At 42.8% G+C, this 25,800-nt stretch overlaps 1 protein-coding gene across 4 annotated transcripts in view; it reads left to right on the top strand.

Moving 5' to 3' along the window:
• MACROH2A1 (macroH2A.1 histone) overlaps positions 1-25,800 on the top strand; it is a 209,697-nt gene that overhangs the window by 151,501 nt on the left and 32,396 nt on the right. For all 4 annotated transcript variants that reach the window (XM_077473992.1, XM_077473991.1, XM_077473994.1 and 1 more), the window contains exons 7-8: positions 3,925-4,014; positions 8,144-8,318. In XM_077473992.1, the coding sequence (XP_077330118.1) occupies positions 3,925-4,014; positions 8,144-8,318 (265 nt within the window). The remainder of the gene's footprint in view (positions 1-3,924; positions 4,015-8,143; positions 8,319-25,800) is intronic.

The raw sequence follows: 25,800 nt of genomic DNA, 5'->3' as shown, positions 1-25,800 counted from the left end.
CGGCCAGGAAAGGGGGGCGAGCGAGCGCGCCCCCCCTCCTGAGCCGTACCAGGCCGCGTGCCCTCAACATGGGGGGGTGCCTTGGGGAAGGGGGGGCCGCGCGGCCCCCCCACCCCAAAGCACCTTGTCCCCATGTTGATGAGGACAAGGGCCTCTTCCCGACAACCCTGGCCGTTGGTTGTCGGGGTCTGCGGGCGGGGGGCTTATCGGAATCCGGGAGCCCCCTTTAAGAAGGGGGCCCCCGGATACCGGCCCCCCACCCTATGTGAATGAGTATGGGGTACAATGTACCCCTACCCATTCACCTGTGAAATAAAGTACAAAAAAAAACACAACACAGGGGAAAAAATATTTTATTGCACAGCTCCGGGGGTCTTCCGTCTTCGGGGGTCTTCTCGCCGGACTCCTCCGCTATGTGTGTGTAGCTCTTTTACTAGCGGAGGAGTCCGGCTTTCTTCCTCCCCGCCGCCGGCCTCTTCTCCCGACTTCGGGGGTCTTGTCCCCCTCTTCGGTTCTTCTGCCGGGCCACCGCGCCTTCTTGTAGCTCTTTTACAGGCGGTGGCCCGGTCTTCTGTCGCCGCTGCCTTCCGTTCTTCTGTCGCCGCCTTCGGTTCTTCTGTCGGGCCACCGCGCCTTCTTGTAGCTCTTTTACAGGCGGTGGCCCGGTCTTCTGTCGCCGCTGTCGTCGCCGCCGCCGCCGCCTTCCGTTCTTGTTCTTCTTCTTGTTCTTCTGCTTCTTCTCCTGGAGATGTTGACTCGACAAGCTCTCCGGCCGGAATGCCAGAGCCGCGCTGTGCGGTCACTTATATAGTGACAATGGGGCGGTGTCACATGGTATATGTCACATGGGTTGGTCACATGGGTTGATGTCACATGGGGACTATGACATCGTAAGGGGGCGGGGTCACCATGTGACCAACCCATGTGACATATACCATGTGACACCGCCCCATTGTCACTATATAAGTGGCAGCGGAGCGTGTTCCTGGCATTCCGGCCGGAGGGAGCGACGTGTCAACATCGCCTGGAGAAGAAGAACAAGAACAAGAAGAAGAACAAGAACGGAAGGCGGCGACAGCGGCGACAGAAGACCGGGCCACCGCCTGTAAAAGAGCTACAAGAAGGCGCGGTGGCCCGGCAGAAGAACCGAAGGCGGCGACAGAAGAACGGAAGGCAGCGGCGACAGAAGACCGGGCCACCGCCTGTAAAAGAGCTACAAGAAGGCGCGGTGGCCCGGCAGAAGAACCGAAGAGGGGGACAAGACCCCCGAAGTCGGGAGAAGAGGCCGGCGGCGGGGAGGAAGAAAGCCGGACTCCTCCGCTAGTAAAAGAGCTACACACACATAGCGGAGGAGTCCGGCGAGAAGACCCCCGAAGACGGAAGACCCCCGGAGCTGTGCAATAAAATATTTTTTCCCCTGTGTTGTGTTTTTTTTTGTACTTTATTTCACAGGTGAATGGGTAGGGGTACATTGTACCCCATACTCATTCACATAGGGTGGGGGGCCGGTATCCGGCGGCCCCCTTCTTAAAGGGGGCTCCCGGATTCCGATAAGCCCCCCGCCCGCAGACCCCGACAACCAACGGCCAGGGTTGTCGGGAAGAGGCCCTTGTCCTCATCAACATGGGGACAAGGTGCTTTGGGGTGGGGGGGCCGCGCGGCCCCCCCTTCCCCAAGGCACCCCCCCATGTTGAGGGCACGCGGCCTGGTACGGCTCAGGAGGGGGGGCGCGCTCGCTCGCCCCCCTTTCCTGGCCGGCCGGGTAGCGTGCTCGGACAAGGGTCTGGTGTGGACTTTGGGGAAACCCCCACGCCGATTTTTTTCGGCGTTGGGGTTCCCCTTTAAGCCCATTCCAGGCGGCGGAGCCCGCGACGTCTCCTTCGCGGGCCCCGCCTACCTGTACACGCGCTCGAAATGGGCGGATTTGCCTCCGCCTTACGTGGGCGAGTCCGTTCATTTCAAAAGTTGAGCGGACTGTTTGGCAAACAGTTCGCTGAAACAGTCCGCTCGTGTGTGGGCAAGTCCGCTCATGCAAATTTTGAGCGGACTGTTTGCCGAAACTGTTTGACGAACAAGGTTGGGCAAACAGTCCGCGCGTGTGTACGCGGCCTTAGTCGTGCATTCCCCAATCCTGGCCTTTATGGAAGAGTGCCAAGAAGAAAGCCATAAGAAGTCCCATTTGCAGTTTGCGAAAACCCATCTAGGGGACACAGCAAACATGTGGAAGAAAGTGCTCTGGTCAAATGAGATAAAAATCTAACCTTTTGGCCTAAAAGCAAAACGCTATGTGTAGCGGAAAACTAACACTACACATCACCCTGAACACGCCATCCCCACCGTGAAACATGGTGGTGGCAGCATCATATTGTGGGGATGCTTTTCTTCAGCAGGGGCAGGGAAACTGGAGCTGATGAGAAGATGGATGGAGCCAAATACAGGGTAATCTTAAAAGAAAACCTGTTAGAGTCTTCAAAATACATGAGACTGGGGCGGTGTTTCACCTTCCAGAAGGACAACAACCCTAAACATATGGCCAGAGCTACAGTAAAATAGTTTAGATCAGTGGTCCCCAAACTTCAGCCCGTGGGCACATTTCCTCCTACGGATACAAAACACTATTCTTCCCACTGACACCAACAATAAGGCATAATTCCTGCTGCTGACATCAGCAAAGGGACACTATTTCTCCTTCTGACAACAACAATGGGGCACCCCCCCCCTTTTATATCAAACATGCATTGTTTACTCCCATTCATGCCAGGACAATTTCTACTCCCAATGGCCACAGCCCTGCCCCCCTAAAGTCTGAAGTTCATTTAACTGGCCCTTTGTTTAGAAAGTATGGAGACCCCTGGTTTAGATCAAAGCATTTTCATGTGTTAGAGTGGCCCAGTCAAAGTCCAGACCTTAATCCAATTGGGAATCTGTGGAAAGACTTGAACATTTCTGTTCCCAGATGCTCTCCATCCAACCTGACATGACTTGAGCTATTTTTCAGAGAAGAATGTGCAAAAATTTCACTCTAGATGTGCAAAGCTGGTAGAGACATACCCTAAAAGGTTTGCAGTTGCAAATGCAGAAAAAGGTGGTTCTACAAAATATTGACTCAGGAGGGCTGAATACAAATGCACACCACACTTTTCAGATATTTATTTGTAAAATATTTGAAAACCATTTATCGTTTCACAATTATGTGCCACTTTGTGTCGGTCTATCACATTACTTTTTTGGTTGTAACATTACAAAATGTGGAACATTTCAAGGGGTATGAATAATTTTCAAGGCATTGTGTATATGCACACACACACACTCCTCTTTTCTCCCTTCTATCCCACTAAAACCTGATGCTATGTAAGCCTATAAAATGTATGTTTTATGGCTGTTTCACACTGCTATGGTTTGGCCACAGCGTGGGTGTACCCATAGTTTTCGTGTGGGTTAGTCATGGTTTCCTATTATGTCGCTCATTTTTGGCACATTTGTTGAAAGTGCACCAAAAGTCCTGCATGCTGAATCTTTGGTGCACTATTAGAAAATGCCCAAAAAATGCAAGACTTAAAAGAGCGTCTATAGGAAGCATCAGGAAAACCACAGGTATACTAGCGCTGTGGCCAGACCACAGCACAGAAGTGTGAAAGCAATAAATTATATTGTCTTTATTTACCTGATTATTTATTTTGATTGGTTATTTGGTGTTGGTCTAGCTGATACAGTTTATATATATTTTGAATAATCGGTTACTTGGCAGCCATCTTACTGGAGGTTTGGATTCAACTAAGAAAGTTAGAAAAATATATCACAAAGCTTTCTTTAAATGTGTTTTGAAGTTTCAAGTATGAATAAAGAAAGTTGACCAGAAGTGGATGTATAAATTAATTAAATATCCAAAATAATAAAAGGGGCTTATCTGTTGTTTCTATATAGGTAGTGCCTTAGAGAAGAAAGGAGGCAAAGAGTTTTTGGAAGCAATAATTGAACTGAAAAAAAAGAATGGACCCTTAGATGTTGCTGGTGGTAAGTATATATGTGTAAGTGTGTGTAAAGTGAGTCTACATTCGGTGAGTTGAGAATCATTAAAAATGAAACATTACTGATTACTAAAAAGAAATGGGAAGGCTGGCCACCAGAAAATAATTATCTGGTTGTTATGGTGACTGTGGATGTAGTAATTACAACTTTGTGTCACTGGTCCAGAACAAATACGTGCATCAAAAAAAATTACGATTCTGATTTTTTTCCCGAAAGGTTTTTTTTTTTTTTTTTTAAATAGAGAGTGATTCTTTGGGGTGCATGTGAACTTTGGGGGTGTAGAGATCCTGAACAAAGAGTATATCAAAGGCTGGGACCTTTTTTTTGGTGCCCTGTGGAGAAGATTTACTTCTACTTTCTGTCTTATAGGCACAACAGGAATTAAGAGGAGATCTCTCTAAAGTGGGGGAAATCCTCTCCTAGACAGTTGTCACCAAAATAGGTTACCATTTGAAAGATTTCCACTTTATTCCAGTTCTGGTGACAGCTGCAACATTTTGCAGGGTCTCATTGACATTAGTCACAAGGACCAAAAAAAAAGAGACTCTTCCACAAGGATACCTATGGCTGCAGAGGCCTGTTGTCTGTTCTGATACTTCAAAACTTTTAGTTTTGTCTTTAGATATACATTAAATCCTTCATCTGAGCCTTGTAGAAGGTGCAGAGCAGTTAAAATGCTCTGGGAATGCCAGATTTGAAAAGTACTTCTGTAAATATGTCTGATTTTTGATCGAGTTGAACGTTCAGTTTCCCCCAGCTGGTGCGTGGGACCCTGGTAGCATTTTTTCCCCACCTCATGGCTGTGACAGGAAATGTATGACATGAAAGCTTTAGACAAAGGTATCTTGTAATGGATTGTATAAATGAACAGGGGATAGCCTACCTAAAAGTAGATAGTAATGATTTAACTGAAAAGCCAAGATTTCCAGAGCCATTGTAGGGTGGAGGAAGTGAATTAATAAAATGCAGTAAAGCCCTACCGCATCAAACCCTGTTCTACCCCATCCAAAATACATATTTTTTGGTGGAGTTTATCATTGGTTCTTTAGGACCAATTACTTTGATTGTATTAACTGCTTGCATTTTTGCACTTTTTGTTTTATATAATTACAGTGAAATGCTTTCTCCAAGTACTAGTCATCAAAATATGTTCATGCTTCTACTGTATCATCTGTCAGGTGTTTCATAACATCAGCATTAAGCTGTGAACTGCTGTGCACTTTGAACTAGAATTCCTTTACCAACTGTGGTACTGGCTTATTTATAAAATGCAGGACTCTTACCATTAACCTGCAAAGTTCACTAAACGTACACAGTTTCTAATTTTAAGAACGACAAAATTTAACAGACTCACATCATGGTTCGATTCTAAATCAAGAATAAAAGTCGTTGTGTGAAGGTGAAACATTTAAGCTGCCATATTGGCCACATTTTGCATATAATTCCCCATCTGATTACAAGAATGTCAGGTTGTTTTATTAGATTTCTCCTGAATTTATGATGCATTCTCCATATGCCAAATGAAACAGTGGAACATAAATTAGAACAAATTGGAAATGTCCAGAGCTCAACTTCTTCAATATGTTAGGGAACAACGCCCAACTGCACAATTGTTCTTGGTACTCCCCGTACTCCATGAAATTTATAGGTGACCCTAGTTTCTCCTGCAAACACTTCAGTTTTGGTCCTTAATGATAGCTCTTTTATGTCTGTGCAAAAAAAGAAAAGCAATAACGGGCCAAGAAGGAGTGTGTTCATACCAAATAAAAGGAGGTTTTCGGTCACCTCTTGAAAAATGTTGATTTGAAGAACACTGGCTTTCAATTACTTGCACATATTGCAATATTAATGCACAGCAGTGTCTTGGACTGTTTAACTTTAAACTTGCAGATGAATCATGACACCAAACAGCAAACTCTGAATGTCAACACTTAGGTTACCTTTTATTGTCATGTTTTCTAAGAAAAGTTAAACATTTAAATCTCTGCAAGCAATGTGCTATTTAGTATCTTTGAATGCAGAATAAATGTGTTATTTAAATAGAAATGTTTTAAAATATCATTAGGCCTCATCCAGACCTGTGTGCTAAAAACTGTGATTCAGAAAGACCAAGGGTTTGTAAGAATGCCGATTTTGTGCAATAAGGGGTCTCTGGAGAATATCTATTGCTCCTTTCTACTGAATGTACTAAACTACTGTGTACAGGAGTTTGGAAGTTCACTTCTGAACAGATCCAGAGCCCAGTATAAAGAAGAAAAAAAAGCAAATAGGCAACAATTGTAATACACCATTAAGCTACCAATTGTTACTGTATGGGGCAGAAAATAGGCAATCATTACACTACACAAGTTATAACAATAACAGAGAAAGTATGTTGTGCTTGGTCAGTAAAAACAACGCCATTTTGGTTGGTATGTACTGTTTCTTACATTAGGGGTCACTGGAAAAAAGAATCCCCCTTATAATACATTGGGGTCAATGTGAAGTTTCTTCCCACTGACCACCAACGTGTAAAGGAGATTCTTCCTCAAATGGACCACCAATGTAAAGGGTATTTCCTGCATTGATGGCAGTGGGAAAATTCAAAAGCACATAAACATCATTGGTGTCATTTTCACTACTAATACAGTATATACATGTTCCTTTTACCATGTTGCTTACAGATCTCTCCCATCCTGACTGGACCTGTAGATATCAGAGCAGCCTACACACTTACCGTGTTCCTCACTCATTAGCATAAAACTGGCAAAGAAATTCTCACAACTCACTTTTTTACAGCTCTGGCAGATCATATGATCCAATGCAGAGCACATGCCACTAGTGAAAGATTTTTCCTATGTCAGTTCTCTGATAACACTGTCACCAGTGACTTGAAGAACAGATGAGCTGTTCCTATATCTGTGGGTCTGGTATGAGAGTGGTCTGGAGAATACTTACCAGGTGGCTGTTCCCACCCTAGGTAGGCCACCATTTCACTTAAAATAGACAGTGCCTACCTATATAATTTTTTTTTTTCAGTAAAACAGTCCTTTGTACCATAGTTATTGTCATATCTATATAAATGATTACATTTAATAATTTCATCCACCAGTTATATGTTTTTGAGTTTCAACTTGGTGGTGTCACAGACAAAACCACTACATGTATTATGATATTGTCAGATCTGCAGATGGGTTAGACTGCAAATTTCATTTGTCACTGTAAGCACTTTCTCTTATGATTTAAGTTGGTTTCCAGAGAATGATGATGATAGGACTGCACAGTGGTGTTGTGGTTAGCACTCTCACCTAGCAGTAAGAAGGGTCGCTGGTTCAAATCCCAACCCACGGCACTACCTGCCTGGAGTTTGCATGTTCTCCCTGTGCCTGCATGGGGTTCCTCCAGGTACTCCGGTTTCCTCCCACAATCCAAAGACATGCAGGTAGGTTAATTGGCTTCTGTCCAAAATTGGCGCTAGTATATGAATGGGGACCTTGGATTGTGGGCTCTTTGAGGGTAGGGACCGATGGGAGTGTGCAATGTACAGGGACAATTGTACACACTCACTCAGGTTGAACTGGATGGACTGGTGTCTTTATTAAACCTTACTAACTATGAAACTATTTAATATACTGAAGGATTTAAGCTAATAGCTTCTAAAACAATTACATTTTTTTTGTTTAAAAAGCTTCAATAATGACATGCAAGTTGATGCATGAATCATTAATAAAAACAAGTGTTTTACATACCCAGTTCTCCTACACATGGATCAGTACTTACTAGTGATGTAAAGGATCGGTGGTACTGATTCGGACTGTGCAACTCTTGGAAAAGTCTCTGCCTTATAGATAGGCTGTGGGATAACATCTGCAGATCTGCAGTTTTTTTTTACTTTTACCACATTAGCTTGCCAACCAAATTAGGGAAAAAAGTCATAGGGGGTCCAAGTGATGCAGTTGAAATGACAGGTCCTTCATTTTTTATGTGAGACTTGCCTGTGTATGGCAGCCTTTAGAATGATGTGGAACATACTCTTCATCTGTCTAAACAACTGTCTGAGATGAAATACGGTTGAACGTTAAACAGATTTTATAAGGATGAAAAACTTATATGTGTGTGTTCTGTTTGTGATTAGCTGCTGTGAGTTCAGGCCATGGGCTGCCTGCAAAGTTTGTAATCCACTGCAACAGCCCAAGCTGGGGCTCTGACAAGTGTGAAGAACTGCTGGAAAAGACGGTGAAGAACTGCCTGGCTTTAGCAGATGAGAAGAAAATTAAATCAATTGCTTTTCCCTCAATTGGCAGTGGAAGGTTAGTGATATTTCACTATAACAGCCATTGCCATACTTTAAACAGAAAACTTACACTGATAAGTAGCATTGCTGTTTAATATACAATTGTATGAAATGTAGATCTGTATACTGTGCAGTTATAAAAGGTATAGGAAAAATCTAGCAATTTATTACTGTGTAAAAGCTAAAGCTGGCCATACACTAGTAGATTTTCTAAGAGGTGTATAATTCAAGCATTCACACGAAAGTTAGTACATTCAATGACATGACAAATGTGAGTAGACTTCCCCAAACAAAAATCACATTCATTGTTAAAATATTTGTTTGAGAAAAATTTCTATCCTGCTCCTTTGATATTTCTCATCATTAAAAATTGGGACAATTGGCCATTTTGGTTCCAGTAATTCAAAAAAATTATTTTGACAAATTCTACTAAACCTTGCCAGAGCAGATTTTTGCCGTATTAGGCTAAATATTACACTAGCAGTGCCTACCTTATTTTTGTATCTTTATGGATCTACATGCTAGAGTCTCTGCACCATGCCTACTTTATGTCTCTATTGGTTTTAAAGGGAGCCTGTCATGACTGAAAGATGGGAACTTGCTGACTTGTGTTTCAAGGGTGCAAGCTTTCAAGCATCCCTTTTTTTTTTTTTTTTTTTTACTTAATATTATGTCACTGACTCCGCACATGAAGCCGTTAAAGTCATTGCTCTTGACATTAATGCTTGCAGTGCATCAGTGATTTATTTACTATAAAAGCATTGATATATAGCTTAAAAAATTTTTTTTTGTTGTCTAATTATACATCCCCACCGACCATTTTTAAAAATTTGATCATCCTCACTACTTCAGCGCTGTCCCCTGTTGATTACTTTATCCTGTACTATCTGTCCTTTCTGGGTTCAGTAAAGACCAGAATCGTCGAACCCACTTCCTGTGAGCCTAGACTGTCATGGGTGCACTTCCTCAGGGTGTATGGTCTAACAGCCTGCGCTAACAGGACTAACAGTACTCCTGGGCTGAATGGTATTTACACATCAGAGGAAAGGCACTAGAAACCACTGGATCTGCCAGGTGACTACAAAAACAAAACAAAAATACTATTTTAGGCGGTTTGAGAATGGACAAGCAAGGCAAGAGTTATTCTTTAATAAATGATGCTTTGTTGTGTGGGACAAGAGAATCTACACCAACAACAATGCAGCGTGTGAAAGTGTTTCCCACTGTTTTTCAGTCTCAGATAATGTGGCAGTCATCAGCTCAATGATATGGATATTTACAAAGAGGGTACTTCTAAATGTATATGTTTGCATACATTTCACTGGGAATGCTTTTAAGCATGCTCACCTTGTGTTTCAAAATAACACCGTATAGTGCAATTACCTAAAACACATATGATCCCAGGTAATGCGGATGGTAAGGTAAGTAATCCTCCAATAAACACATTGCTCGGGATGACAGCTGAAATAGATTCTGGTGTTGGTCCAAGTTTTTCAAAATCCCTTCATCGAGTCTCTCTAGTAGCCACATAAGAGCACTATTGAAATGTATTTTTTATTGCATTAAACAAGCTGCAGTGCATTCCAAAGTGGTTTTGTCAGTTCTTCATTAAGCCTATCACAATACAAAGGTCAAAACCTGTTGAGGAAGTATTGCACTGCCAACAACAAGAAAAAGCAGTGGACTTAATTTAAAATGGTATCCATTACATCCACTCAAAACATCGGATTGCAATTATTATATATTTTGGCAGTTTCTGTTATATAATATGCAAAAAAAACTAGACACATAAACCTTAATTGTATACAAAATGATGTACAGTATATGAAAGATATCTTATTCCTTAGTCCTTTTCGTGTAATCACTCAGTGTCTTGGTTAATGGTCAACTGTGATAAAGTATATCCTGTGATACTAGATATGTGGTCTATTTTCTAGAATGCCACAAACAATAAGTAGGGAGGACCACTAGGAGACTTAGAAATCTTCTTAGAGAACACGTTTATAACCTCAAAACAGGATTTAGGAAACCGCACACTTTTGTGAGTGTCACAATAGGGATCCCAGTGGCTAAACATTTGTAGCCATTGACAAATTGTAACCCCATTGGAGGGGATGTAACCGTATGAGGGAGATATAAAAAATGTAGATGAGATGTCGGTACGAACTACATATATATTGTCCCCAGGGTTTGAATGTTGACTGGGATATAAATTGTTTTATTGATACCAGTTAACATTAATTATCAGCTATTGGGTATTTTTTCTTCTACTATATATTGAAGCAATATTTTTTAAACATTAATTTTTAGGGGGTTTTTGTCCTTTGAGGTTATTGCATGTATTTTTATTGTAATATGTGGCCTACCTGGACCATTTGGTGCAATTCCAGTAACAATATGTGTTTGGAGCTCCAAGTTTTATTTATTTATTAGTATATTAATATCTTATGGGGCATTTATTTATATCATCTTTGCTTAATTGTCTTTTTTTTGCTCCTAACATGACATTTTTGATGACTGGGAACATTATTTAATTAAATAATTTGATTTTGGTTATGCGGGGATTGCTTGTCTTAATTTAGTCTATTTTTGGCTAGAAGAAAATGGCTGCTGTTTTCTATTATTATGGCTACATCAAAATGACCCCAATCCCAGAAGTGATGTAATGGGAAGTTCCAGTTTTTGGGCTACATAAAAATAGCCGCAAAACACGGACGCTAGAGGCCCCTGAGGATGGGCATATCCTGAGGACTTATGCATTATATAAATGTATCAATTATATTTGGATATGTTAACACAAATATTTTGAAGACTGTGAATTATTTATTATGGTATATCACTATTGTTAATCTTTATTTATTCATATTCATATTGATAGAGGTATTTTGGTGTATCAACCTTTTATTGAACACAGCTTTTTGAGATCTTAAGCGCTGACTATATTTTTTATTCTTTATAGTGGAATTATGTCCTTACAGGAGGTCTCCAACCTACAAGCTGACCTCAATGCACTATTTGATTGGGCAGTTATGTGGCAAATGAGGTTTAATGTTGATAAATGTAGTTATGTACTTCAGGGGTAAAAAAAATGCTGTCTTCATACACACTAGGAGGAGAACGGCTGAATGGAATGGTGAAAAGGATCTGGGTGTTCTGGTAGACTATAGATTAAATAATAGCATGCAATGCCAAGCTGCAGTTTTTTGCTAGTAAAATTCTTTCTTGTATCAGAAGAGGTATAGACTAGAGAGAGAGACATCATCTGGCCATATACAAATCATTAGTAAGACCTTATCTGGAATATGGACTTCAGTTTTGGGCACCAGTTCACAAAAAGTGCAGACAAGGGCAACCAAACTGATAAGAGGCATGGAGAACTCCGCTATGAGGAAAGATTCGCTGAATTAGCTGAACTGAGTTTATTCTCTTTTAAGAAGAAGGGAATATATGATCAACCTGTATAAATACATAAGTGGTCCATATAGTGAACTTGGAATTATTCACTTCCAGATCACTACAGGGTGCACTCCTTACATCTGAAGGAAAAGAGATTTAACTTTCTCATACGGAAAGGCTTCTTCACAATAAGAGCTGTGAAAATGAGGAATAGGCTCCCTCAAGCACTAGTTCTATCCAGCTCAGTAGATGTTTTAAAAAAAAAACCTGGATGCATGCCTGAATACACAAAATCTATCTGGATACTAATTTTTAGAGGTGATAATGCCTCTAAAAAGTGATCCAGGAAATATCTGATTGCCTCCTGGGGGATCAGAAAGGATATTTTTTCCCCGCACTGGAACAAACTGGATCATGCTTTACTTTTTTTTTTTTATCTTCCTCTGGATCAACTCTGGATAAATGTTTTCATACCCCTTGAAATTTTCCACATTTTGTCATGTTACAACTAAAAACATAAATGTATTTTATTGGGATTTTATGTTATAGACCAACACAGAGTGGCACATATTGTAATTGTGAAGTGGAAGCAAATTGATAAATGGTTTTCAAATGTTTTACAAATATCTGAAAAGTGTGCATTTGTATTTAGCCCCCTTGAGTCAATACTATATAGAACCACCTTCCGCTGCAATTACAGCTGCAAGTCTTTTTGGGTATGTCTCCACCAGCTTTGCACATCTAGAGTGAATTTTTTGCCCATTCTTCTTTGCAAAATAGCTCAAGTTCGGTCAGATTGGATTGAGAGTGTCTGTGAACAGCAATTGTCAAGTCTTGCCACAGATTCTCAATGGTATTTAGGTCTGGACTGTGGGCCATTCTAACAAATGAATATGCTTTCATCTAAACCATTCCGTTGTAGCCTTGGCTGTACATTTAGCGTCCTTGCCCTGCTGGAAGGTGAACGTCCCTCTCAGTCTCAAGTCTCTTGCAGACTCTCATGCCCTGTACACACAACCAGTTTTCCTGTCGGAATAAACTCTGAAGGTTTTTCAGACAGAATTCCACTGAAACTGTCTTGCGTACACACGATCACACCAAAGTCCGATCTTCAAGAATGCAGTGACGTACAACACGTATAACGGGTCTAGAAAAAGGAAGTTCAATAGCCAGTAGCCAATAGCTTCCGTCTCGTACTTGCTTCAGAGCATGCATCGTTTTTGGTCCATCAAAACAGATTACAGATGAGAAGCTTTCCCAATAGGAATTGGTTCCCTCTGAAATATTTAGAACATGTTCTATTTCGAGGTCCCTCAGAATTTTTGAGAAAAAAAAAAGTCCGATGAGGCATACACACGATTGGAATATATGATGAAAAACTTGCGCCTGACTTTTTCTGTTGGACATTCCGCTTGTGTATATGTGGCATCACAGGTTTTCTAACATTGCCCTATATTTGGCTCCATCCATCTTCCCATCAACTCTGACCAGCTTCCCTGTCCCTGCTGAAGAAAAGCATCCCCCCAACATGATGCTGCCACCGCCATGTTTCACAGTACGGATGGTGTGTTCAAGGTGATGTGCAATGTTAGTTTTCTGTCACACTTAGCATCTTTCTTTTAGGCCATCCTTCCAGAGCACCTTCTTCCAGGTGTTTGCTGTGTCCCCCACATGGCTACAAACTGCAAATGGGACTTCTTATGGCTTTCTTTCAACAATGGCTTTCTTCTTGCCACTCTTCCATAAAGGCCAGATTTATGGAGTGCACAACTAATAGTTGTCCTGTGAATAGATTCTCCCACCTGAGCTGTGGATCTCTGCAGCTTCTCCAGAGTTGTCATGGGCCTCTTGATTCTCTGATTAATGCTCTCCTTGCTAGCCTGTCAGTTTAGGTGGATGACCATGTCTTGGTAGGGTTGCAGTTGTGCCATACTCTTTCTATTTTTGGATGATGGATTGAACAGTGCTCCGTAAGATGTTCAAAGCTTGATATATGTTTTTATAACCTAATCCTGCTTTAAGCTTCTCCACAACTTTATCATTGACTTGTGTGGTGTGTTCCTTGGCCTTCATAATGCTGTTTGTTCACTAAAGTTTTCTAACAAACCTCTGAGGGCTTCACAGAACAGCTGTATTTATACTGAGATTAAATTACACACAGGTGGACTCTATTTACTAATTAGGTGACTCTTGAAGACAATTGGTTCCACTAGATTTTAGTTGGAGGTATCAGAGTAAAGGGGGCTCAAAACAAATGCACACCACACTTTTTAGATATTTATTTGTAAAGAAAAAAAATGTAAACCATTTTTTATTGTACTTCCACTTCATAATTATGTGCCACTTTGTGTTGGTCTATCACATAAAATCCCAATAAAATACATTTACATTTTTGGTTGTAACATAACAAAACGTGGAAAATTTGTATGAATATTTTTTCAAGGAAATGTATTATTTCGTCTGTGTGAAAGTCATTGCGTTGACAAACTATGGTATATGTGTATATATATATATATATATATATATATATATATATATATATTTGAATATTGATCAGTCCTGATGTACCGAGGACCTACCTAATTTTTTGAGGCCCTAAAATGTCCAGGCAGTACAAATACCCACCTTTTTGGAAAGTAGACACTCTAAGGTATTTGGTGAGAGGCATAGCGAGTTTTTTGAAGTTATAATTTTTTGGCACAATTTTTTGGGAAAATGAAGAAAGTAAATCATTTTTTTTCTCATTTGTTTCTCCATACTGTTACCAGTGTAGTACAGCATCATCATATGATTGGTATGGTGGTGATCAGGGATACTGGCTGGTGACAGAATAAAAAAAAAATAATAATTTTGTTTTATTACTTTGTTTTACTTTTATTTTATTTTTTTTATTTACATAATTTCATCAGAGCAGTTTAGTTTTACCATAGTGACACTTTACTATGGGATCAGGGATTTCTTTCTTACCCTGTTATTGCTAATAACAGTGATTATATCTGTTATAAGCAATAGTTAAAGTGATTGTGAATGATCAGCTTGTAAAAGAACCCATTCAGTTTAAAATAGAAGTGAAAGGCAAACGATTGTGTACAGTATACAGTATAAAAAAATATATATATACCCTTTTCTATAAGTGATCACATACCCTCTGTTCTCAGCTGCATAAGAGCTGATGGGAGGAGAATCCGCAGTACACTGAGCTTCCCTGGGAAAGGCTGTGCAGGGAGGGTGTGTCAAGACAAATCTGATCATTGGAGGAGAGCATGCTGAGTTCCCAGCACAACCTGAAAACTGACCGTGGCGTGTTCTCCTGCTTAGTGTGGTCAGTTTTTAATAGGAAATTGGAGGGACCAGCAGAAATGTCAGGCATTTAACACGAAGGAAGCAATACAAAGAGAACAGGATACTTTTTCACAAAAGTACATGATACAGCAGGCATATATCAGGAATAGGAAATGTTGAGGTAACAAACACTTTAACCTGTCATGAATGGTTTTCCATTCATGACATCTTGCTTAATGCTGAAACGCTGTGATTCACTACAGCTAATCACATGGTACAGGGTGCTGTGATTGGACCAGGTACCATGTGGTAGCTATGGGCCAATCACAGCATCACAATACAGTCATGAATGGAAGCCATTCATGACTGTTTTGTTGACATTGTATTCATGTGATTGCTATGACCAACCATAGCGATCACAATTCCCCAGCCACTCATAGTGCGCTGGGTATGAGCCTGTGATCTGCTGTGTCCGCCAGACACAGCCATCGTGGAATCTTGCCACTACGGGGGGGTGTGCTAGTGTGCATGTGCTAGGAGATGAACCAGTACATTGCCTAGCCTGGCTGTTCTGCCCATCCACAGTAAATGTACTGTGGTCGGGCGACAAGCAGTTAATTATGGGAGTTGTGGAGTTCTCATGAACAATGTTTACCTTGTACCGGTACTTGCCAATCTTGCACATACTGTATATTTGGCTGTAAATATTCTCTGCAGACAAATACATTTTACTTTTCAACAATAATGCACACCCTAGATTCTCAAAGTATACAGGTAAAATGGCACAGATTGTATCTCAAGTGTGATATTATCAGACAGAATACAACATGGGAAGAAAGAAAATACCTGGTGCTGCATATCACTTACAAAGGTACATTTAACTTTATTGTTGAGCACATACACAAACACTCCCATGTAAAAAACATGTTGGTTTTTATCACTTGGCCTCCGAAAGATTTACCCCCTTCCATGACCAGGCAGTTTTTTACAATACGGCACTGCGTTCCTGTAAGTGACAATTGCGCGGTCATGCAACACGGTCAAGTAAAATTTATGTCTTTCCCCCCACAAATAGAGCTTTCTTTTGGTAGTATTTGATCACTTCTGCATTTTAATATTTTTTTGCACTATAAACAAAAAAAGGCTGACAATTTTGAAAAAAAAATTTTTTTTTACTTTCTGCTATAAAACCTAGCCCAAAAAAAAATGTAAAAAATCTATTTTTTTTTTCATAAATTTAGGCAGTATGTATTCTGCTACATATTTTTGTTAAAAAAATATCCCAATAAATTTGCGCAAAAGTTCTACAAACTATAGAATATTTTTATTTTCCTACTAGTAATGTCGATGATCAGTCACTTATAGCGGGACTGCGATATTACGGCTGATAGTCGGGCACTAACTTTTGACACATTTTGGGGACAAGTGACACTAAGACAGTGATCAGTGCTAAAAAATGTTACTGTACTAATGACACTGGCGGGAAGATGTTAACATCAGGGATTAACTGTCTAGTCTGTATTTTTCTACAGTGTTGGGAGGTGCTTTTACTTGGGCAAGAAATGTATCCTTGTCCCTGCCTTGCAGGAACACAGGATCCATGCCTTCACCGCGGCTGTTTACCACGTGAACGCTCCATCAAATGACGGAGCGATCACTTGTAAACAAACCGGCGGTACAGTGGAGGGGAGAGATCGGTGTCAGCATCGCTATGGTCTGGATCTGCAGTGCCCACAGCGCTGCTTACCGACAATTAACCCCGCAATTTCCTGCCAATACTCTGCAGTGCCCTGCCAATACTCTGCAATGCCCTGCCAATACTCTGCAATACCCTGCCAATACTCTTCAATAGCCTGCAATACCCTGTCAATACTCTGCCATAAACTGCAATACCAAGCCATACTCTGTGATACCCTGCAATACCCACCCATACTCTGCAATACCCAGCCATACTTGGTGATACTCTGCAATACCTAGCCATACTGAGTGATACCCTGCAATACCAAGCCATACTCAGTGATACCCTGCAATACCCAGCCATACTCGGTGATACTCTGCAATACCCAGCCATACTCGGTGATACCCTGCAATACTCGGTGATACCCAGCCATGCTTGGTTGTACTTGGCCTATCACCGTACTCAGGAGGAGTCAGATAATCAATTTTGGGGTGTCATTTTTGGTATGTACATGCTATGTGTTAGAAATATTGTATAAATGGACAACTTTGTGTTTAAAAAAAAATGCATTTTAACCACTTCCCGCCCGCCGCCTGTCATATGACATCCTTGACTTTGTGCTGGATATCTGAATGATGCCTGTAGCTACAGGCATCATTCAGATATCAGCTTTTTCAGCCGGCAAAACCCTACACCATAAGAACAATCATAGCAGCTGTTCCACTGCTTGATCATTCTTACAGGAGGCGAGAGGGGACTCCCCCACCACCCTCCGGTGCTTCTACCGACTCGCCAATATGATCAAAGCCAGAATTGTTTTTTTTTTAATTCAGGCTTCCCAGCCTAGAGGTGAGATGTGGGGTCTTACTGACCCCATATCTCACTGTAAAGAGGGCCTGTCATGCGATATCCCTATTACAAGGGATGTTTACATTCCTTGTAATAGGAATAAAAGTGATAAAAAAATGTATTTTGGGGGAAAAAAGTGTCAAACTAAAATAAATAAAGTAAAATGAACAATAAAAAAATAATAATTTTAAAGCACCCCTGTCCCCATGTGCACGCATGCAGAAGCGAACGCATACGTAAGTCCCGCCCACATATGAAAACGGTGTTCAAACCACACATGTGAGGTATCGCTGCGAATGTTGGAGCGAGAGCTAGAATTTTGGCTCTAGACCTCCTCTGTAACTCAAAACCTGTAACCACAAAAAAAAATTAAAGCGTCGCCTATGGGGATTTTTAAGTAGCGACGTTTGGTGCCATTCCACGAGCGTGTGCAATTTTGAAGGCTGACATGTTAGGTATCTATTTACTCAACGTAACTTTATCTTTCACATTATGCAAAAACATTGGGCTAACTTTACTGTTTTTTTTTTTAAGCACAAAACTGTTTTTTTCCCAAAACAAACACGTTCGAAAAATTGCTGCGCAAATACCGCGCGAGATAAAAAGTTGCAATGACCACCATTGTATTATCTAGGGTCTTTGCTAAAAAAAAACATATATAATGTTTTGGGGTTCTATGTAATTTTCTAGCAAATAAATTATGATTTTTACATGTAGGAGAGAAATGTCAGAATTGGCCTGGGTTCTCCAGAACGCCTGATGGTGCTCCCTGCATGTTGGGCCTCTGTATGTGGCCACACTTTGTAAAAGTCTCACACATGTGGTATTGCCATACTCTGGAGTAATAGCAGAATGTGTTTTGGGGTGTGATTTGTGGTATGCATATGCTGTGTGTGAGAAATGACCTGATAATATGACAATTTCGTGAAAAAAAATCTTGATTTTGCAAAGAATTGTGGGGAGAAATGACAACTTCAAAAAACTCATCATGCCTCATACTAAATACCTTGAAATGTCTTCTTTCCAAAAAGGGGTTATTTGGGGGGTATTTGTACTTTTTTGGCATGTTAGGGTGTCAAGAAATGAGATAGGCCATCAGTACTTCAGGTGTGATCAATTTTCAGATATTGGCACCATAGCTTGTGGACTCTATAACTTTCACAAAGACCAAATAATATCCACCAATTTGAACTTATTTTTTCCAAAGATATGTAGTAGTATACATTTTGGCCAAAATGTATGAAGAAAAATTACTAATCTGCTAAATTATACTTTTTTGTGGCATGCAACTCCAGGACTTTGCTAAATGGTGCATTAGTGAAACCGACCAAGTAGGGTAAGAACCTATGAGCTGGAGTTAAGGATTCCAGAGGTCTTAGGAGCAGATTCATCTATTTTTTTAATATTAACTTTTTAATTTTATCATGTAGACATACATATACATGATCACATGTTAAAAACATCTTGTTCCTTTACGCTCTATCCATTTATTCCCCATACCCCTCTTTAAAAAAAAGGACCCCATCCCCCTCCCTCCTCGCTCCCTACACCCTCATCAATGCCTCCAGGTTCCCGACTCCCTGAACTCCCGCCACATCTTTTTAGAGTAATATTGGAAGATTGCAAATGTATCAAAGAGTGCGTATAGTATTATTTATTTTTAGGCTCATCGTTTAAAGTGTCCCTCTGAACTTCTCAGACACAATCAAAAGCACAGCATGTGCACTGCACATATACATTTCCCTATATACAGTATGACTTGTGAATGTTACACAGAGTCATAAACAAATTACTTTTACCACATTAGGCTTCACAAAAAAAGATTAAAGGAGCATTGTCATAGCATATCTCTCATTTGGTTAAACTGAGGTAAATAATCATAATCATGAGGTGATGCCTGATCAATGTTAGAGCATAAAAAAATCCTGCGAAGAAGTCGAGGTAGCAGCAGAATAGGAGGGAGCGCATAAATCAGTGAGAACTGACCCCACGGAGTCACCAATGCATCTGTTCTGCATGCGAGTGGATACTTTGTTCTTGACACAAAGTTGTCAACTTTGTTGTTGAACCTGGACACAAACAGATCTACATCCGGGATCCCCGATCATTGGCATATAGCCAGGAACATGGGGTGAAGGGACCATACCCCCAGGAACAACTGCAGGCGACTTAGGTAGTCCCATTTCTCTACCCCTGGAATGAAGATTAACGAAATGCACGGCACATGTTCTGCCCGGGTTAGGATATGGTTTACCTCTGTCTGGACTGCCTGACTTTCTGGTGCCCCCTTGGTGATTGATATAAGCCACTGCTGTGACATTGTCAGATTGAATCCTGGCAGGAGAATTCTGAAGCCTGAATGTCCAGACCTTTAGGGCTAGACGCGCTGCCCAAATCTCTAGAATATTGATGTGCAAGGTTCTGGACCATTTCACTTGGACATACGCTTCTAGGACTGCTCCCCAACCTGACAGGCTTGCATCTGTTGTTACCACCTTCCAGGTAACCGGTAAGAAGGATTTCCCCTTCTGCAGATTCTCGGATATCCTCTACCAATCGAGGCTCTGGCGCACTTCTGGCAACAAAGGCATTGGAAAATCTAATGCCTGAGTCTTTTTATTCCAGGCCGATAGGATACTGTTTTTCAGCAGTCTTGAATTAAACTGAGCATAGCGAACTCCTTCGAATGAAGCCACCATCTTCCCCAATAACCTCATTCAAAGGCGAATGGAAGGAGCTTTCTTTGCCCTGACCCCTTGGACCAGCTCCTTTATGGCGCTGATCTTTAGGGTAAAAACACCTTTTTTTTGGGCTGTATCTATGACCAAACCCCAGTACTCTAATCTTCTTACTGGTTTTAAAGATTTTTCTAGGTTGATGACCCAACCTAGGTATTCCAGGTAGTTGATAGTGGTGACTACACTTTTTGATCCAGGCGGACTACCAAACGGTCATCCAGGTATGCTATTATTGTTATACCTTGAATCCTTAATTTAGCCAGAGGAAGGGCCAGAAGTTTTTTAAACACCCAAGGTGCAGTAGCTAGGCCAAAAGGCAAGGCTACGCAGATACTTCTGGTGAGCGGGGAAAATAGGTACATGCAGGCATGCATCCTTGATGTCGATTGATGCCAGAAGCTCTCCCCCTTGTAGGATGGAGACTACTGATCGAATTGATTCCATGCAAAAAGAGCAAATCTTCAGGAATGGATTTAGATCTTTGAGATCTAGAATGGGTCTGACATCCCCATTTGGTTTTGGTACTGTGAAAAGGTTTGAATAAAACCCTGACCCCTGGTCTTTCACGGGGACCACCACGATCACATTTTGTGACAAAAGTCAGTCTAACGCTAGAAAGAGAGACTTCCTTTTCTCTGGATCTTTGGGGACATTTTACTTGAGGAAACGAGTGGACGGGAATTCTCGGGGGTTTGTAACCTAGAGCTATTGTGGAGACCACCCATCTGTCCTGAAATTCTTCCTGCCAGACCTTTGAGAACTGCAGAAGTCTTCCCCCCACTCAAGCGAGCGGGAGCGCCCCTTCATAAGGAGGCTTTAGGATTCTGTTTTGCGGGTTTCTTTGCCCAGGACCTCTTTTGACCTTGGGATTCACCCTGAGGTTTACCTCTTGAACCTGACGGTGAAGGCCATCTCCACTGCCTGGAGGCTGATGCCCATGGCACTGGAGAAAGAGCCTGTTTTAAATGAGGGGCATTTACTTTTTTTCTTAACTGGCAAAAAGCCACTTTTCCCACTTGATATTGTTTGGATATATTTGTCCAACTCCTCCCCAAACAGCTTTTCACCACAGAAAGGAAAACCAGCCAGGAGCTTGTTGCATGGCGTTTTGGCTGACCAACCTTTCAACCATAAGATTCTACCCATATGCACCAACTAAAGTGTAAGGCGAGAGGTTTGAAGAATAGAATCTCTAATTGTGTTAATTGCAAAGCACAAAGCCACTGGCAGCTCAGCTAATTCCTGGGCCTGCTGTTCAGGGACCACCTTGAGTATCTATTTCAACTGGTCTCTCTAGGACTGACATACCCCAATTGCCGCCACTGCAGGTTGAGCCACTGAACCTGCCAAGGAAAATGTTTAACAGGAATTCCAATTTTTTATCAGGTGGATCCCTAAGCATTTGCGCATTGTCATCCGGACAGGTAAAATCTTTATTCGCAGAGGATATAGCAGCCTCAATTGCTGGTATACTCCACATTTTAGTAAATTCTTCCTCCATAGGATAATGTGTTGAAAACTTTTTAGGAGGGAAAAAGTGCTTATCTGGGTGATCCCACTCAGAATACATAAGCTTTTCTAGTAATAAATGGACAGGAAAGGCACACAAGGCTTGAGGAGGCTTTAGTGAACCCAAATAGGGAGTGGGCTCTTCAACCAACTCCATTAAAGGTAGCTTAAATGTGGAGCGGACCATTTCAGTAAGAAAATGTACCAGCAACTTCTCAGCATGTGAAGCTGAAGATGATCCTTCCCCACTAGACTCCTCGGAAAAGGAAGGGGGATTCATCTTCCCCCTCCCACAGTTCCTCCGTTTGGGCATCCTGAGTGGTAGAAGGGGACCTAATGCATTTTATTCCACTGTGATGACGTGATTAAAGCCACTAATCTTTCCTCTAAGCCACTCATAGCTGAGGAGAAAACCTGCTCAGTTATATAGACAGGGGTTGAAGTGACGGAAGCAATTGCAGCCCCTGATGACCCTGATGGCTCACTCTGACCAGCCTCCTTATTGGATGGTGTTGCAGAGGGAGGGTCCTTAGGACCCGAGGGTGACACCTTTGTGTCTTTGGTCTTTGCGGCATTTGACCCACCTCCTCTGGTCATAGTGCCGAGCACAACGTACCACCAACAAAATGCACCCACTGCTGAGCAATAGTCCAGCAACTGCCGCTGCTATTAAGCTCAGCCTTATGCTTAAAGTAAATGTGCCTGGGAAAGGCCTGTGTCACCAACTCACATGCCCCCCGTCCGCTCTTTGTCCTTCCTAGCTGTATGCACTTGAAAAAGGTGCATTTTATAGCTATACAGCTCACGTTGTGGATGCTCAATTCGGGCCAACGCTGCTAAGCCCCCCTCCTTTCTCCGACCATCCATTGCGCCCCCCCCATCTATTTTAAAATAGAGTGATTTCCCGCACGAGGCGGGCTCTGATCCTGCCTGACTGCATGGAGGAGGACTGTGGGAGGAGAGAAATAAGCTACCAAAGGAGGACCACTGTAATGGTGGGGGGAGCTGCGCGGCACACTGCTGTCTAACGCCATGCTTCCCCTGCCTGGAGGAAGCTTTCCATGTGGGGGGTTATTCCTGGAGAAGAACCCCCTCCCTTTTCCACGACTTTACCTGGAGCTTCAGACCGGAGAAGGAAGCAGCCTGAGACACAGAGGCGAGACTGACACGCATGGAACAGGTACATGCTCTCGACAGCCCCCGGTGGTGACTATGGGCATAGAAACATTTACTTTAAAGTGAAAGCCCACAAGAATTACCATATCTAGCTGCAGGGTCCTGTGGTAATAAAACTTCAGGGACTGGGGTCCCCCTTTTTTATCGGGGGATCCACAGCCCTGGGCCTGTAAAAAGCACCCCTCCAAGAATATGGCTGAAAATACTGGATCCCGTTATCCAGCTCTCTAAAAAGAGAAGCGTTACAGGTAAAACCCGGGTACCATTCAATTCGGCCTGGAAAAGACACTTTGAATGGATTCGGTTGCATTGCTTGCCCCAGTAAGGAATATTCCAGTGGAGCTCAGCACAGCACATCTTTACTCGTGACCAACACCTAAGACACTGGCGAAAAATCTGAGGTACTCCCAGTAAGCGGGAGGGGTTATATGGGTAATTGAACTTCCTGTTTAGGATGGGCCGGTGTCCATCACCTAAAGGTGTCTGTATAACCCAGACAGTAATTACTGTGGCACTGTGTCTCATGATGTACGATAAAGAAAAAGCTGTGTATGGCCAACATTAATCTGACTAACTCAAGCAGTGCTCAGATGCACTACTGACACTCTCACTTAGACATGCACGTGTAGCCACATCTTATAGATCCAACCACTGGCATCTTTGCCAATGCTTCTTTCACACTTGTCTGTTCTTATCCTGTAATCAGACAACTCCTGCATGATGGAACTAAATTATCAGTTTCTGGTTAAGCTTTTTATGACATATGAGGGCCCTTTTTTTCAGCACAATCAACACACAAGGCCCAGGGTGCAGATGCAAGTGTTCGTGAAAACAACCAGCTAGTATGAAGCTAAATACGTTTTCTCTTTCCTTCATTGACTGACACAGTATCTTCATCTTGACCTTAGGGTTATATCGCCACCTTCAGGAGAAGACTAGGCAGAACATGTAAAAACAGCAAAACTGCACAGTACCGCCCAGGGGGAGGTCCTACTGGCTCTAACCCCTCACACTGCATCCAGCAGCTCCGTTTTTTTTCTATTTTTTTCTGTAGAAGGACCTGGCTCCCGGTGGGGACCATTGGTCCTGGGAATTTTTTTGTTCTTCTGCATTATTAATTTTTGTGATCTACAATTAACACCCGGGCTGGGTGACAGGCTGGATAATATAGATCCTGGTAGTCTCCACAGCCTGGCCATTGAGCGTGAGCAGACCTTAGCTATGCGCTGGGTTGGCCACAACATGAATGAATGAGTGACTTGTATAGCACTACCTATGCGAACTGAATCGCCTCAGGGCACTTTCTTGCCACAAGAGTCCATCTGCGGCTTTGCATGGTCCTTTACCCCGTAAGGTCCTGACATGCTTACAAACACATACAACATTGACATACACATACACACATATTAAGGCCAATTTTTTTTTCTTTTTTTTTAGACAAGGTCTAATTAACCTACCAGCATGTCTTTGGAGTGTGGGAGGAAACCGGAGTACCCGGAGGAAACCCACGCAGGCACAGGGAGAACATGCAAATTCCAGGCAGATGGTGTCGTGGTCGGGATTTGAACCAGCAACCCTATTGCTGCTAGGTGAAAGTGCTAACCACTACACCACTGTGCTGCACTGTGCTGCAGAAAAACAACAACAACATGCCCTGTCTGATCCAGAGGTGGCCGGTGAGCTATATGCTCCGGGGCACACATATGACCGGGCAACTGCTGTCCGTGTCACAGTGTGCCGTGGCCAAAAGCCACCCTGTACTGCTCGGGTGATGGGTCTGTTCGTGGATTGCGTCCAGCAGTCCCTGCAAGAGGGGTAAGTATGGTTCCACCTGTCTCAGCAGGGTGGAGCGCTGGGCATTCCCTGGGTGGTCGACTAGGGGGTCTCCCACTCTCCCTTTCTTCTCTCCCTGTCCTTTTCCCTCCTCCCCATGCTATGGGCTGCTGTGTGACTGGGCATATGGAGGTGCGGTGCACTACCGGGGGGGGGCTCCGAGGCCTGGTAGGAGGCTGCGCTGGGTGTTGGTGGTCCGCTTGTCCTTTTCCCTGTTTCTTGGGCAATGGTGGGGTGTTTTAGAGTGTACGCCATGTTTGGGAGGCCGCCGCGCGGACCGCAAACGTTTTTCTGTAGCCACCGCCAGTTTTTTCCCTTTTGGCCATATTCTGGAAGTCCGGTGGCCATTTTCCTGGCGCCCTCAGACATTTTTTGAGGCAGCCTTTTTCTAGTAACCTCAGCTTGTTTTACCTCTAGCGCTGGTGGACTGTTTCCTTCTGGAGCAGCGTTATTTTTACACAGAACACCTCATGGCTGACACAGGGGAGAGCGGATGGCGGCAGCACAGCGCAGTACCTGGATCAGGGTGGTGAGTCCTGTGGGGGGCCCCTCAGTCTTTGACAGCTAGAAGGGTGGGCATTTTGTGTGACTTGCCTTAGGTCCCTAAGTGGTGACAGGTGAGTGTGGGTCAGCATGGCGTCAGAAGCTGGCGCTTCTTCCCCAGCCATCCTTATTATGGCAACCAGTTCCCCTGCACCTGCGGTGCCTATGGACACTCTGTCCGCTGTCCTGGAGTCCTTTGTTGGCAGGGTGGAATCGGCGTGCGGGCACAAGGGGGGAAAAAACGGCCCCTTCCCCTGCCAGTCTTCTGGGGAAAGCTCTGATTCATACTCGGGTACCGCTGTGGCTAGAGACCCCTGTTCTGAAGTTTCAGATGATGCAGACCAGGACCGTTCGGACAGTGAGAATGACTCACTGCTTTTTTTATTTTTTAGGAGCACTTATCTAAGCAGTGCCTGATACCCTAAAGATAAGAGGATATGGCAGGGGCATCTACAGAGGTGTCGGCCCCTTTTGGGTCCCACAAGTCGGCCCGC

Source organism: Lithobates pipiens, unplaced genomic scaffold (assembly GCF_037356315.1).
Source record: "Lithobates pipiens isolate NorthernLeopardFrog02 unplaced genomic scaffold, aLitPip1_a1.2 Scaffold_8, whole genome shotgun sequence".
Classification (NCBI taxonomy): Eukaryota; Metazoa; Chordata; class Amphibia; order Anura; family Ranidae; genus Lithobates; species Lithobates pipiens.
Note: the sequence above shows the minus strand (reverse complement) of the source record. Positions and strands in the feature narration are given on the sequence as shown.